This window comes from Adiantum capillus-veneris, chromosome 5 (genome assembly GCF_014529385.1).
Source record: "Adiantum capillus-veneris isolate H3 chromosome 5, ASM1452938v2, whole genome shotgun sequence".
In the NCBI taxonomy this organism is placed as follows: Eukaryota; Viridiplantae; Streptophyta; class Polypodiopsida; order Polypodiales; family Pteridaceae; genus Adiantum; species Adiantum capillus-veneris.
In genome coordinates this window covers 164278636-164294381 of record NC_140935.1, presented here as the reverse complement: position 1 = coordinate 164294381, position 15746 = coordinate 164278636, and the positions used below count along the sequence as shown (strand labels likewise).

The 15746-nt window shown below is 44.8% G+C and overlaps 1 protein-coding gene and 1 pseudogene across 1 annotated transcript in view; both read right to left on the bottom strand.

Annotated features, from left to right (window-relative positions):
* Positions 1-930: 930 nt before the first annotated feature.
* On the bottom strand, positions 931-4135 carry LOC147458486 (uncharacterized; annotated as a pseudogene).
* A 653-nt stretch (positions 4136-4788) lies between these two features.
* The window catches only part of LOC147458485 (HECT-like ubiquitin-conjugating enzyme (E2)-binding protein), a 66301-nt gene continuing 55343 nt past the window's right edge, over positions 4789-15746 (bottom strand). The window contains exons 4-5 of the mRNA XM_086513122.1: positions 6162-6446; positions 4789-5633 (exon numbers count right to left, since the gene is read on the bottom strand). Coding sequence (XP_086369248.1) covers positions 5465-5633; positions 6162-6446 — 454 coding nt within the window. The 3' untranslated portion in view covers positions 4789-5464. The remainder of the gene's footprint in view (positions 5634-6161; positions 6447-15746) is intronic.

Genomic DNA, 15746 nt, shown 5'->3' with positions numbered 1-15746 from the left:
CCACAGCACTCGGCTCGTCCAACGGTGTCCACATACATAGAACCTGGAACATCCAGTCGCCGGGCGGTCGGGGGACAAGTCTCGGTGATTCTTTTGCAAAACGGGGCAACGGGGAGGCCATACGGGGTTAACCGGACCAGATTATACATTGACGGTGCCTGACGGGGTCGGACGGGGCAAAAAAACCCTTGTGCATCGTGATTCTTTTGCAAAACGTGACGACAGGAGGCCGTACGGGGTCAACGGGCCTTTTTTTGCCCGATCCGACCTTGCCGATGCCGATGAATAATCTGATCCAATTGACCCCGTACAACCTCCCCGTCGCCCGGTTTTGCAAAAGAATCACCGAGACTTGCCCCCCGACCGCCCAGTGGCTAGATGCTCTAGGTTGTGTGCATATGGTGCAAAAATAAAATTTATTGGACAATATGAATATTAAAAAAAACAAGTACTGAATGGTGACAGAATTCATCGACAAAAACAAGTAATCTTTATTGATTTGGATATTTCATCATGGTCAATTAGTTTTTCTACGGATTACATCTGTGGGTATAGAACAAATGACTGACTTGACGCCAAAGGATTTTACAATTTTCTCCGGGGTTGTCGACCCTTGGCCTAGGCTCAAGCGCAGTGGGAGAGGACTGAGTCTGGGTGCTTGCCTGTAAAGACATACAATGCTACCTCTCGGTCCACAAATGTATATTTGTGAGCATGGGTGAGAGAATCTTCAATGAGTATGCCACTTAATGCTTTGCACTTTAACAGCTCCACAAAACCATTCGTAGAGAACTCTGTGTGAGCAACTCTAAGAATCGATGACCCAGGCTGCCTTAGGTAGCGCCAAAGCGGGCTATCCCTACCCATGGAGACGTTGCGCAAACCTCCAGTACGCATTGCAAACTTATCAACATAGTATGCCATCTGCAAAGCATTTTAATTGAATTTAACACCTGTAGTAAGGAATAATAGACATGCTACCAGGTTAAGATTTGTTTACCTCAGTTTCATCATCCTTCTCTTCAAGATTTTCTTTGTAAGATCGATACTAGATCGATCGCCTCTACCAATCGCGATCAGTGGTTTGTGTGGATGAAATGCACTTTTCGGTACGCTTTCATAAAAAGAGGCACATGATTTGATTTCCACTAAGGTACTTGCTACTGTTTGCACCAAAACACGTTGTTGGCTTTTGTAACGCTGGACACTTAAGGTTGTCCGATTGGAGTGAAAGGCAATGGCCTAGATCATGCCAAGTGGCCGCATGTAATCTCAAGGAACCCCAAGAGCATATTAGGCTTACCAAGTAAAGATGACATTTTGAGTAGAAAGCATATCAAGAACTTCATGTGCTTTTGTAACGGCACCACATTTGATATACATATTTCCCAAAGCATTGCCAAGCACAACATGTTCCTCCAACAGCCCTTGATCTCATCATGCATTCTCTTACCCCTGTGATGGTTTGCATAAGGCCACATGCCTTTAAGGTGCAAGCATAGGTGATTGCATTTGGCAAAAGTCCTTCCTTTGCATTCGGTTGGAAAAGCCCAAAGCTTCTTTCGCACAACCATGTTGGGCGTATCATGCAATCAACGTGTTCAAAGAGACAACACTTTGAACGGAAACATCATCAAGAAATCTATGTGCTTTCGTGAGGGCACCACATTTGATATACATATTCGTGAAATCATTGCGAACATAGCATGTTTATCCATCGCATTGAGTATCGTGTCACCCATGTAAAGGTTTCCCATAAGGCCGCATGCCTTCAAGCTTCAAGCATGGCAAAAATTATTTCCTTTACATTAGGTTAAAATAGCCCAAAGCTTTCTTCCCACAGCCATGCTTGGCATAACCTACCATTGACGCGTTCCAAGAGATGAAATTTTGAATAGAACTCTCATCAATAACTTTATGTGCTTTTGTATCCTCATTTTGAAATACATATCGATCAAAGCATTGCCAAGCACACCATGTTTCTCCAACAACCCCTGATCTCGATGTGAATTATGTCACCCATGTGAGGGCCTTGCATAAGGCAACATGACCTCAAGGTGGAAGCATAGGCGATTGCATTTGGCAATAGGATTTTGCTTCACATACGATTAAAACAGCCCACTTCTTTCTTCGCATGTGTTGGGTGTATCTTGCAGCTGCACATTGCCAAGCACAACATGTTTCCGTAGCAGCTCCTGATCTCATCGCAAATTATGTCATATCAACCAAAGCACCGCCAAGCATGACATCTATCTCCAACAGACCCTGACTAGCAATCTCACCGTGAATTCTTACCCATGTCAATGCCTTGCGTAAGGTCACACTTACATTTGGAGAGAAGCCTTTCCTTTGCATCCGGTGTGCTTCCTTGCGAGAGCCATGTTGAGCATATCATGCAATGAAGGCATTTGAAGCGATGACATTCCCGACAAGAAGCCCAAGAGCTTCTTGCACTGCAGAAACGAGAGGGATCGATACCACAGCCCAGTGTGGGCGCCAAATACTCACGGCGAATGAAAGACACGGACTATTGCCCTGCTCCTGTGTACCTGCTCAACAAATGCACTGCACGCGGCCCCTTCTTGGGTCAGCTCGCAGCCAAGATCAGCCCGCGCAAGGAACTGATGAAAAACAGCCCACAAGGGGTCGACGGCACTTCAGCAAGGGGCTCTTATCCGAGCGCGCGGGTCAGCTTGTGATTTCCACGACGCTGGTTACGTCGCATAAAGCAACCGCATAATAAAGTAAATTAAGCTTTGTAGCGTTGTTGATTCAAGCCGTTGATTTGGGACAAGGACAATGGCCTAGATCATGCCAAGCGCCCGCTTGTGGGCTCAAGAAACAACCTAGGCACATTAGGCTCACCAAGTAAATAGAAAATGGAGCGCAATCTCACACATTGACAATATCACCGCCACCAACTAGAATAACAAGCCTTCGTATCACTGCCATCAACAACGTTCACTTACAACAAGAGCTAACAGAAGCAAGCCTTAATCATGACAGCTTGGAGCAATCTCAGGGAGCCGAGAGCGCTCTAGTATGGCGAGCAGGAGCAAGAGAGAGCAGACCTGCCAAGGACACCATGTCTAACTGCTAATCCAACCGTTCGTACCATTGTACAGGCACCATGTCCAACCGTGCCTGTACAATGCTCATCTACAGCATAAGGAAAAACCTTGTGACTAATATCATCTATGGCCAAGGTATTTCACATGGTGTAGCACCTTCTAAAAATTGGTGATGCTATAAACTGCTTTGTCAAGAAGCTCAAAAGAGTTTTTCTTGCCCAAAACATACCTAGGGATTCCACCCCAACGTGCAAATCGCTCCACCACCTCCTCGGGATCAAGATGGAATACGAAATACCAAGGACAAGGAGTGCGGGGAGCTTTAGAATCGCAGAAGTACCAAGGACTGTTCCCAAGATCAAAGACCTCGTAGGCATCGTCAAGAGACGCGTGAGAGGAGACGTGCAGCCTGGACCCACCATCCAGCCACCTGAAAGCAATGAAAGGGATATCAACATTTGGGAAACTACCGATCGAATCCTCCTTCCTTTGAGTGAGAGTCAGCCAGAGTAAATATACAAGAAACCTGGTCTTACAATACCCAGATTGCCCAAAATAACCACACCCGTTGCCAAGACAACTTCTGGATAAGACACCATCCACTCTTCTATGCGCTTCAAAAGGACTTTGTAACAGCTTCTCACTAATATTGAGGGGGGTACAAAAAAGGGGGGGCCTCAGATTATAGCACCAGGCCTTACAGACAGCCCGCGCCAAGGGATTGCATGCCCAAAAGCTGAGAAACTGGACTTTGCCCATACCATCATCATCAAGCTCACAGCGCCAGGCCTTACAGACAGCGCGCGCCAAGGGATTGCATGCCCAAAAGCTGAGAAACTGGACTTTGCCCATACTATCATCATCAAGCTCACCATCATCTACTTCACACTCTCTCAAAAAAGCCTGCTCAGGATCTGCTAGATGATGCCGGCTTCCAAAATTTGTTTCCTCAAAAGTGTGCTAAACAAATGCCCCCCGCAGCCTACTTTGAGTTCGAGGAGGTGGTGGAGCGATTCGTACATTGGGGTGGAATCCCTAGGTATGTTTTGGGCAAGAAAAACTCTCTTGAAATTCTTGACAAAGCAATTGATAGCATCACCAATTTTCAGAAGGTGCTACACCCTTGGCCATAGATGATATTGGCCACAAGGTTTTTCATTATGTTGTAGATGAGCATTGTACAGGTACAATTGGAGGCAATTGAGGTGGACTAAAGACAAGCTGAATATCATACCATTAGAACTCGTAGAAAAAGACTATGCATCGCTTCACTAAACACGTCTAAGCATATGTTGTGATTATAGTATACTCCTAAGCGTTTACCAATATTTGTTCTAATGGATTTTATAATTCTAAAAAAAGAAAGTGAAGAATATTTGAGTAGAAAAAGGGGGCTGGTAATGAAACTGTTGCACCATCAACGATGAGAAATGGCAATGGGGCAAGAAGCAACCCCAAACCAACACAATGGAAACAAAAGGTTGGATGTGGAGTGGAAACAACCATCAACTTTGAAGGAAGAGAGGGAGGTCTAAGGGATAGGCAACCACCGAGCCAAGATGAAAAAGAAACTCCAAAGAGAAAAAATGCTAGCACCAAACCCTGCAACCAAAAGAGGAAAGAAGACGTTGAGACAATCAAGCCACTCAATAAAACTACAAAGTTAGAGCCGACCATCATCAGCGGAAGTGAGATCCACGCCTGGAAATAGAATGCAAGTTCACCAATCCTGAACAACTAACCTCATATGTGCAATCGGAAGGGTAAACCAGGATGTGCAGGAGGTGGTCTCACAGGGCTCAGAGTAGGTAGGAGACTATGCCATATGTTCCATAAATCTGGTGATAGTTTTTGTGTGAGCTGAAGCAAAAGAGGAAATTTTGAATGCCACTTGTGCTATTACAGTATCCTTGACTTGGGTAGTGTGGATGGTATTTGTGCACAACAGTTTAGCCATGCATACATTCTTGAAATGGAGTGATTCATCTCTTGAGAACAAACAATGACAGATAAAGTGGCATTCATTGACTCCCTCTCAACCAATCTCAGCTACCTACCCATTGTACGAGAGCATCAACCGCACCATCCACTTCCGCTCATCACCACAATAATTCACACCAGTTCTCCAAGTACTCAGAATCCACTTCCTTTTGCACTTCAATCCTCTCGACAAGAACCAAGAAAAGGTCTCCTGACTTCAAGACTCAGGAGACTGCACAACCGACCAATCCTGTCAGTGGGTGTACTTGTACAGAAAGTTCCTGTCTTCAGTTACAAAAAAAAATTCTCTTTTAATGTCTATGAAATCAATCTTGTAGCGAGGGTTCCCTGATCCTTTTACACAAAGGATATATTTGAGACTGCACCAAATATCTTTCTTCACCTTGAAAGACTTAGTCTTGCATTGTGTACAAGAAAGAACTCATAAAGCCCTGAAACAGCCCACAAGTAGCAGGACAAAAAATACAATTGGCCAACAACTCTTCTCGCAATCTATCCACAAATTCATCAAGCATGAAAACTGTCTCTGCATCATGTTCTTTTACCCAAAGGTCAGCTGATCTGCAAGAAGATGGAACTAAATTAGAGAACCTACCACCAAGCTAACTACCTCCTTAAAAAAAAGAAACATGAGCATTGAGTGAACAGAATTCCCTTAAAAAATTTAGCAAGCCCTCAATGAGATCAAAAAACACTTTGGCACCTGCTCTTCCATCTAATGCTGTCACTCAATTAAGGGCTTGGTTTCTTCTTTACACAAAGAGAAAGAGATCCACATTTTCTTCTCTTGAAACTTGTCCCATCTTGATATCACTCAATGTATCACAGATCTTTAAACATAAACGACGAGTTTACTTCATGTCACTCTCAACTGAGCACATGGCACCAAAGCAATGGAAGCTGGGACTTGACTTCTCACCGTAAATAACCAGTTTTACTTTCACTCTTGCTTGAGCATGTAGTTCCAAATCTATGGACCTAGGACTCCACTTCTCTCCACCTCCCAAGCAGGCAGTGCGATAGCTCAAGTGCTTAAATATGGCTCAAAACCAAACTCTTAACACTCAAGGAATAATTCAATATGCTTACCTGACGTCATCCCCCGAGAATCTGCTGCAATCCAAGAAGAGAACTTTAATGCTTTGTTGCAAACCAGCTTCAATAAGCGAGCCTGTGATTGCACTCATACATTGAGAATTCTCTTTGACATCAGCACTAATTCTGCCAGTACAAATCAAAGCATCATAGTTGAGCACCACCATTTGTAACAGAGGGAGCATGGAGCTTAAGCTTCGTACTAAAAATCGATAAGTTGTATTCTCATCGGTTCTGAGCCTTAGCTCTTTCAATAGCAAGTCCTTGAAGGTTTTAAACCTGCATAAAAATCACATGGACGATGATGCATGATTTACACAACATAGAGTCAAACGCCACTACATGTACACACCAGCCAAATCACCACATAGGAACTTCTGAAATACTGCTATAGAGACAGGAAATAACCAAGGGCCTGTGCCCTAAGTGAGAAGAACCAAAAAAATCGCCAGTAAAAGCATCTAGAAAACGGCCTCCGTTGGAGTTTCACATCATCCCCGTCGCCATCTTAGACATCACATCCAGGTCTCACTGATCTCTGCCAGATGTCTAGATGCACTTAATCTCATCATATTCATTATTCATGTCACTTCACAAGTGAATCAAGACAAAATGTTGCAGACATATCACCCAAAGTACTCAAACAAACACATTTTTGCAAGAGAGAATCATCAATCAGTTCTAAGGAATTCTAACCGTACATTCGCATGTTATGGTAAACAATCTAAGTACATATCATAGTCACCACTAGGTAGAGTACTATCAACACATCAGCACCCCCACAATCTCAAAGACAAATCGATCGACTCTATTTCAATCCGTGGCAATATGTGACAAAGGAGTGTAGTGGCTCCTCTCTTGTACGACACACTGCATAGGATTCAACCCACTAAATTGATGTACACTTTTGGAATTGTCTTAGCTAAACCAAAAGCCGCAAGATAAGTATATGCCAAGTGCTCCTCCTCCTCCATCCACTTCGCATCAAGAGCACGGTAATTCCTGAACTTGACCAAGTGTTTCTGCACCAGTTTTCCCTTTATTTTCCTTTTCTTTCGTGCTAGAATCTGCTCGAGTATAAGAATCTTCTCGGTTTCTCGTGCCTCAGGGGGCTCCTCTAGCTCCCTCTCCTCTTGCACCTCCACTCTGAAAGGCTACGCGTCGTAGACTCCCATGAAAAGCATTGTGAATTCTCAAAGTACCTCGAAACTTCAATCGAAAAGATACATCGTTGATTTTCTCTAAAATCTCAAAGGATCCATACTACCGCATACTTAGCTTTGGAAAAAGCTTCTTCTCCTTACCCTAGAAACTTCAATCGAAAAGATACATCGTTGATTTTCTCTAAAATCTCAAAGGATCCATACTACCACATACTTAGCTTTGGAAAAAGCTTCTTCTCCTTACCCTTCCTCTTCAAGCGTGCCTTCTCGAACTGAAGCAACACCCAATCACCTTAATTCAACTGCAAGGTAAATCAATGCTTGCTTTTTGCTTTCTTGTGTCATTCTTCAGACTCCTACAAAGCCTCTTTAACCTTGGCAAAAGTGGTGGCAAGATCCTCTACAAAATGAGATCCTTCAAATATCTTTTATTTGGTGCACAAGATAGGAACAACCTTCTTGCCACCCTCCACAATCTCAAATGGTGTTGTCCTTGTCGAAGTATGAACAGTGTTGTTGTAAGCAAACTCTACCAATGGCAAATACTTCTCCCATTCATACATGTTTTCAGAGATATGACACTTCAACAAGTCTAATACCGCCAAGTTGGTAATCTTTGACTGCCCATCCTTCTGCAGGTAAACAATGAAGATAATTTGAGCATAGTATCCACATTCTCATACACTACTACTAAAACAAACTCATAAATTTGTTGTCTATTTGACACAAAAATGCAACCGGAAAGATGTGATACGAATAGATTTGCCAAATGATCGGTCTTCACTGTCTTCTTCAATGGTACGAAGTGAGTCTTCTTCTTGAATCTATCCATAAGAGTCCAAATGTCATCAAGCCCACCCTGAGTCTTAGGTCAAATTATGAAATCCGTAGCTATAGTCCCACATGGTCTGCCTCAGATTGGTCAAGGCTCTAGGAGTCCTGCCACTTTGTGCTTGTCATACTTCACTTTCTCGCATACCAAACAAGTACGCACAAACTCATCCATATCCTTCTAGAGCCAAGGCCAATAAAAGTGACTCTCAATTGCCCTGAGCATCACCTCCATTCCTCTTTGGCTAACAAAAGGAGGATTGTGGCACTCCATCAACACAAATAACCTTCCTTGAGAGAATATCGTAAAAATGTATCTCGCGTCCCAATACCTTGTTCTCACAAAATCCGGGTCTATAACATTCTACTCTCACATCTCGTCAGAGTCTTCATGATGCATTGCTATAACAACGGACATTTGTGGCTTGCGAGAGGGAGAATCTGCAACCACATTCTTCTTGCTCCTCAAGTACACTGTCTGAAAGTGAGATTGCAACAAGAAGTTTACCCATCGTATCTCCTTTGCTGAGAACTTTGTCTAGGACAAAATTGAAAAAATCCTTCAAACTCTAATGATCTGTGTACACTGTAGACTCTACGTCAAGCAAGTAATGTTTTTGGTAACTCAAAGCATGTATGACTACTAAGAGTTCCATCTCATAAATCTATGCAACCCTCTCTGCCTTTGAAAGCATCCGACTCGCGTAAGGACGGCCAACCTGCATCAAGACTGCACCCAAACTGCTTCCATAAGCATCACAGTACACTTCAAAATATTTCTGTAAGTCTGGTGGAATCAGCACTGGCCCCATACTCAAGTTCTGCTTGAGCCACTCAAATAGAGGAATCTATGAAGGTCCCCAAGTGAATGGTACACCTTTCTAAGGGTATTTGTCACAAATTGCTGACATGTCAAGCCACTGAAGAACGGAGCCAACCTATAGATCTCGGCCGAGAAACCTAAACCCTAGAAGCAACAGAAGAAGTTTCATCAACTTTCAAAGTTTGGCCGAGTGGCCTATTTTTAGTCAAGAGTTCCCACCAACTTATGGGACCCCGTTTGATGGGGCCCAGGGGACCTAAAGCCCTTTAAATAAGATAGGATCACACATACACTCAACCTCCTGAAAAAAAGGTGATGACATAGCTATACGGACGCCCGTGATTTACACTGATGACGTGGAAAATTGCACTAGCAAGTGCTCACGTGGCGGTTGTACGGAATTCCTTGTTTTGTGCTGGCAGCTTTTGGGAAAGTTGTTTTTGGACCAGAAGCTTTTGAGTAAATAGCTTTTCATGTAACTGCTTGTCATGGCCAAGGGCCTTCAAATATGTGCAGAGGGCTCATTCTCTGGCACGCTCCCGCGTGGAGGTGCAGAGTCTGGAGTACCAGCGTTGTACTGAGTTCAAGCAATATAAAGAAATACCGAAAGGGGCGCCAAGGTTTGGGGCCGGTGCTCTCATGGGGTGGAATTCCGCCACTCCCTATCTCGTGTGTCGTGCATCTCTTTCAGTTCACTTGTTATTGAAGTGCTAAAAAACCGTTCAGTCTGTTCTTTCCGTTGACATGGTGCCCCTCCTGTGACAATGGTATCAGAGCTTCAAGCGTGTGCTTTTTTGAAAGCACACCGGTCCTACCAAATAGCATACGGAGCAAGATGGTGCTTCCAAGTTTTACTTGGATTTTAGTAGAGTATCTTCGTGCCCCGACCTCGGACTTACTAGCCACTCCCACAATTACTTCATCGTGCATCGGGCGTGCTCCCCTCTTCGTCGCTCTGTCTTACAGAGCATAAGCCATAAAGATCACTTGCAAGAGAAGGATCAAAGATTTTTCAAGCCGTTGTTTTTCTCAGAGACAGTGCCATGCTGTGGTGGATGTCTATAGCTACCAAGCCACACACTCCAAGGACTTGGCAAGCTTTCAAGAAAATTTTTGCCTTAAGTTACATGCCTTCAAACATCTTCCTTCGGATTGCAACTTCAGGCATAGTGGGGTATCCTAAAAGGCTTGCCACAGAAACCCTAGCAGATTAAAACTTGAATTTCTTGACATCTCTCACCAAGTATCTCTTCTCGAGCTGATAACCTTGAAGGTCCAATGTGATTGCTATGTCGTGGGACTACCATCACCACCACAGGAACACTCTTCAAGAGCTTATGAACCATGTTGCGGTCGACTACAACCTTATGGAAGAAATCTAACCCTAATCTTGGTACAGGTTTCAGGATGGAAAGCCAATCGTTTTTTCAAGCTCGAATGATGTCGAGATTGCTTTTTAAGTTTGAGTTCTGTTTGAGAACTTGTTTGGTGGTCCTGTTTGGAATTTGTTTGAAATGGATGGTATTTGTTTTAAACATGTCGTGGTGCCGATTTGAATTGTTTGACTCTGGTTTTAATACTTGTTTCAATGATTGGTGATTTTAATCCTGGGTGGAGTAGTGAGAATGATGTTTGAGAATGCTTGCTTATACTCATGGCGGACCCTTGTGCTTATTTGCCGGGGGGGTTTTTTGAAAAGTGTTGATTTTACTCATGGCCCGGACCCTTGTGGTTATTTACGAGGAGAGTATTAAGAAGTCTGAGCAGTGGTCACTCTCAGCACCTCCAAACGACACGGGATGCGCTCTTGGGGGCATTTGGTTGTAAAAGGCCTCTATATTTACCAGCCCGGACCTTTTTAGGTTATGCAAGAGGAGTGATGAGGGAGTGGTTGAACAGCTCATGGCCCGGACCTGGATGGTTGTTTGTGGGGGGAGTGTTCATCGGCAGCTTTATGTTTCTATGTCTTATAACATGCATATGTGAGCATTTGTGTTGCATTGTGATGTGCCCACCACTGAATATTCCTTTTTGGGTGAGATTTTTCTAGGACGCCAACGACCCAGGATATCAAGAGTTCCAATCTGGAATGCGACTCTTTATTGGATGAGATTTTTCTAAGAAGCCAACCACCCCAGATATCAAGAGCTTCAATTTGGAATTAGACTCCTTATTGGATGAGATTTTTCTGGTAAGCCAGCGACCTAGGATATCAAGCAAGAGCTCCAATCTAGAATGAGAAAACTGATTGCCCTCGGAATGTCCCTCAAAATGACCCTCGGAAATTTTCTGAGCTAACCTGAGTTGTTTTGCAAATATGTTGTAACCGTGGACGATTACTTTCTTTTAAGGAGGAGAGATGTCACAAACTGCTGACATATCAAGCCACTGAAGAACGGGGCCAACCTGCACATCCCGACCGAGACGCCTAAACCCTAGAAGCAGCAGAAGAAGTTTCACCAACCCGCAAAGTTTGGCCGAGTGGCCTATTTTAAAGAAGAGTTCCCACCAGCTTATGAGACCCTGTCTGATGGGGCCCAAGGCAACTAAGAACGCAAGGCAAAGCAGCTCTTCACATCATGTACATTCCCCACCATATGCGAATTGCGAATAGCCTCAACCATTTTTGGATCCATACTAACACCCTTGGCCGAAACAATGTGTCCCAAGAAGTGTATCTCTCCCAGAAAAAACTCGTTGCTCTTTCTATTGATCACAAATCTATGTTCCACTAGTGCTCTGATCACTCATGTCGTATGCTCTCCTTTGGACTTCTAGAAAACAATGGCATCATCAAAGAATCTACCCACATATTGTCTATGCTCTCAAAAGATCCTCATCGTCATCATGCCGAACGTTGCAGGTCTAAAACATTCACAAAAACACAAAAGCAAGGGATGCAAGAAAACAGATAAAGAAAGAACTCAATCGCTCTATTTCTCAAAAAGTAGATAAAAGCAAACCATTATTCACTTGGAAATAGTAAAGGCATAAGCAAAATAAGTTAAAGAAGCTTACATGAATGAAACTTTGAAACCAGTACTCAACTTTGAACAAACAAGGATAAGACATCACAAAGACAATCCTAGAATTCAGAGCCTTGTAGTCTACACACATCCTCCAAGATTCTTCTTTCTTCTCCATAAGTAGCACTAGAGAACAAAAAGTTAAAGAACTAGGTTATAGAAATCCCTTTTTCATTAGGCCGTTGCCTTGGCTCAAGATCTCTTCCTATAAAGCTCTGCTTACTCCGTATGGTGGTCGGTTCAAAAGCCGATGGTAAGCTCTTCTAACCACTCTAGAGGTAACTCACCAAGTAAGCCCTTTGAGAAACAATTGGCAAGAGATTGAACAAAATTTAGACACTTTGACTTAACTCTGACAAATTTGAATGCTGAACATCACTCGTAGGTTTACCAAAGATCGCGTAAGCACAAAAACTTGATTTCATTAACTTTGAAATGGCAGAAGACAATACAACATGGACTGGCTCGCCCTTAAGTTTCACATCTAAGACCACACCTTTTCTTGTGCTATTATTCAACTAGAGCTTCCTAGCCCTTTAATGCATTCTCACGCTGTCCATGTGGTGCCAAGGCATCCCCAAGAGCACATCACACCCTTCCAGAGATATAATATGTGAATCCTTGTGCCCAATGTAACCCTCACAATGCGAGCGGAGCTTGCCAATGAGAGGTGTCACTACGACCTCGGGTCGTGGTGCCACTAACACTTCGTCCCTCTATGGTCCCATATTCTTAGATGCACTCCCAAACAGGAGGCCATCTCTTGTAAAAGGGAGTTGGCCTGGGCTCCGTATTCAAGAGGATCAAGGCCTCTTGATCTTGTACCTTGCCCCACACTCTGCAAAGTTCAACACTCTTATCCTCGTGATCCTTGGGCGTCGCCATGAAATTTGCTACAAGTCCTGTCTTAGACTTTCCCTTCTTAGCTAGACACTCTTCTGCTATTTTCGATGTCTCTGAAAGAGGAGGTTCGCAAACCCAAGTTGGGTGAGATTAAGCAGTGGTGTGTGAGCGTGTAGGTAGGATGCAGAGAGAGAGAGAGAGAGAGAGAGAGAGAGAGAGAGAGAGAGAGAGAGAGAGAGAGAGAGAGAGAGTAGGTTTTCTATGCTAGCAGCTAGAGGAGCTCATGATTTTGTGAAGTCCTAAAAACCTAAAAAGTGATGAGGTTTTGGGACCTTATATTAAAATGGGCCATTCGACCACTTTGACAGTGTGAACACTTAAAAAATAGTCCAAGTGGCCCAAAGGCCAATAAATGAAATATAATGTCTGTACAGGCCAAAAATAATAGACCAAAAATATATAGAAAATATGTCTGTGAAGCTCTCGATAAGAGATACGCAATGGAAACAGTCGGGAGGTGACGTCTGGGCATTTACCCCCAACGACCTCCCACCTAAAGGCCAAGAGAGTTTCCTTTAAGCTATGTAACCCCACCATCTATAGACAATGCTCATATTGTGCCTTAGGCAGACTTCTGGTAAGAGCATTTGTCTGATAACATGGTACGCACATCAATATGTTTGGTACGCACATGAAACACGGCATTTTTAGCCAAACAGACTGCACTCTAGCTATCACAACAAAAGAAAGGCGTGTCATCAGGCAATCCAAGCTCACTGACTAGGCGGGCTAAACATATGGCTTCTTTTGAAGCCTCAGTGACTGAAATATATTCAGCTTCAATAGTAGAGAGTGCAACTATCCATGAATCAAGCTTGTTTTTGGAACCAACTTACACACGTGTGAGTAGTCTCTTGAGGTGTTCTGTTGTGCACCGACGCACTGATCAACTGACGGAAGACAGTGGCTTTCTGGGTTGGTAGTGCTCCCATGTCAGATTGATCGCCTAGAGAGGGCTTTCAGTGGATCCCTCGAGGTATATCAGTACGCTACTTGGCATGTCAGGTGGACATAGATCTGTCACCAGAGCTGCAGATTGCTCTTCTCCTCCATTAGGAGGAAATTGCTCCATTGGAGCTCAGTACGGCTTTCTCTTGCTAGCACGGTTGTGGGGGTCAACCAGGTATTGTTGGCTACTATGTGGTACATTACCTCTTGATGGATTTTCTCGAGCAATGGCTCTCTGGGTCGGTAGTGCTCCCATGTCACATTGGTCGCCTGGAGAGGGCTTTCAATGGATCCCTCCAGGGACATCAGTACGCTACTTGGCTTGTCAGGTGGGCATAAATCTGTCATCAGAGCCGCAGATTGCTCCTCTCCTCCATTAGGAGGAAACTGCTCCATTGGAGCTAAGCACGGCTTTCTCTTGTTGGCAGAATTGTGGTGGTCAACCAGGTACTCTTGGCTACTATGTGGTACATTACCTCTTGCTGGATTTTCTCGAGCTCTTGTATCAGCTAGCAAGAGCGGCCAATCAGGAACTTCTTGTGGTCAGGGCGCCACACACAGTCAGCTCGGGCCAAAGTCGCTTGGCAAGTCATCACTTTACCTTGCTCTCAGGGGGGGTTGGGGATCATCTAACCAGCACGGCAGAGTGAAGCCCTCCTTGCGAAGCTTGTGGTCAAAGAACTTCTTCCAAGGAAGGAGCCCTAGAAGGAGCTGCTGCAACACCGGATTCGGGGCCAGGTCCCACAGACGAGACCATGGAGGCCTTCCACACGCTCGATCTCCTCTTAGATGCGCAGAGTAGGCCTGAGCAAGAGATGGGAGGATCGTTTTGCTGCGAGCTTGCTTCGGTCTTGGGAGCAGTTGCAGGGTGGCCTTGAGCAGCACCAACCCACATACATTGAGGAGCGATTGAGACAGCCACTTGTTTGGAACCCTTTGGTCAACACACAGCGAGGCCAGCCGCCACATGGTTGGTAGCAGGCCTCATGTCTCTTGGAATATGGGTCCAGCCTGCACTTCTCGCTATAGTTTACAGCACTTTCTGAGGAGACTAAGGACATTCAGTTGTGTGGCTTGAGGGGGGCCCACAACATGAGTCGATATTACAGAAGCTATACCTGCAGAGTGGCACACCCCTTTGGAGCAGGCAGCTCCTTTCTGGATGGGGCCTTCACGCTACTCGAGCTTCTCATTTCAGTCAGAGCTTGTACGGCCACAGGATCTTGCAGCTTCTTCGAGGTATGAAGGGAGGGCCGCCTCCACGATGTCACCGCCTAGGCATCAGAGGTGCCCAAGTGCTACTTTCAGCATATCAGAGTTGTGAACATCAATGGGAGGACCTGTGTCATAGACCCCAACCCAGTCGATCTTGAGACAGGACACTGATGGCTATGGGCTTGGGAGAGCCGCCTTTTGGTGCGAGTGCAGTGAGACCCAAAGGAGTGGTTTTGACGGGATCCCTTCACTTCTCCGCCGGGACCCCCTTCTTCCAAGACACAGCTTGGCTCGATTGTCACATACTGACAGTGCGGAGAGAAGCTCGTCTTGCTGCAACTACTCATTCGTAGGAGGAGGGTCCCACGTCCAAAGTCTTGGCAGGTTTTGGGAGCGCTTGTGGGACAATAGACAGCCGAGAAGAGTCACCATGTTTCAGTGGCTAGTTGCGCACTTGCAGTTGGCAGTTGGGTGGTGCACACGTCCGAAGTCTTGGCAGGTTTTGGGAGCGCTTGTGGGACAATAGACAATCGAGAAGAGTCACCATGTTTCAGTGGCTAGTTGCGAACTTGTAGTTGGCAATTGGGTGGTGCACAGTGGCTTCTCGACAGCATGTGACCATCCACTTCAGACTTAGCGTAGTAGTCTATGGGACTGCCCCATGGCACAA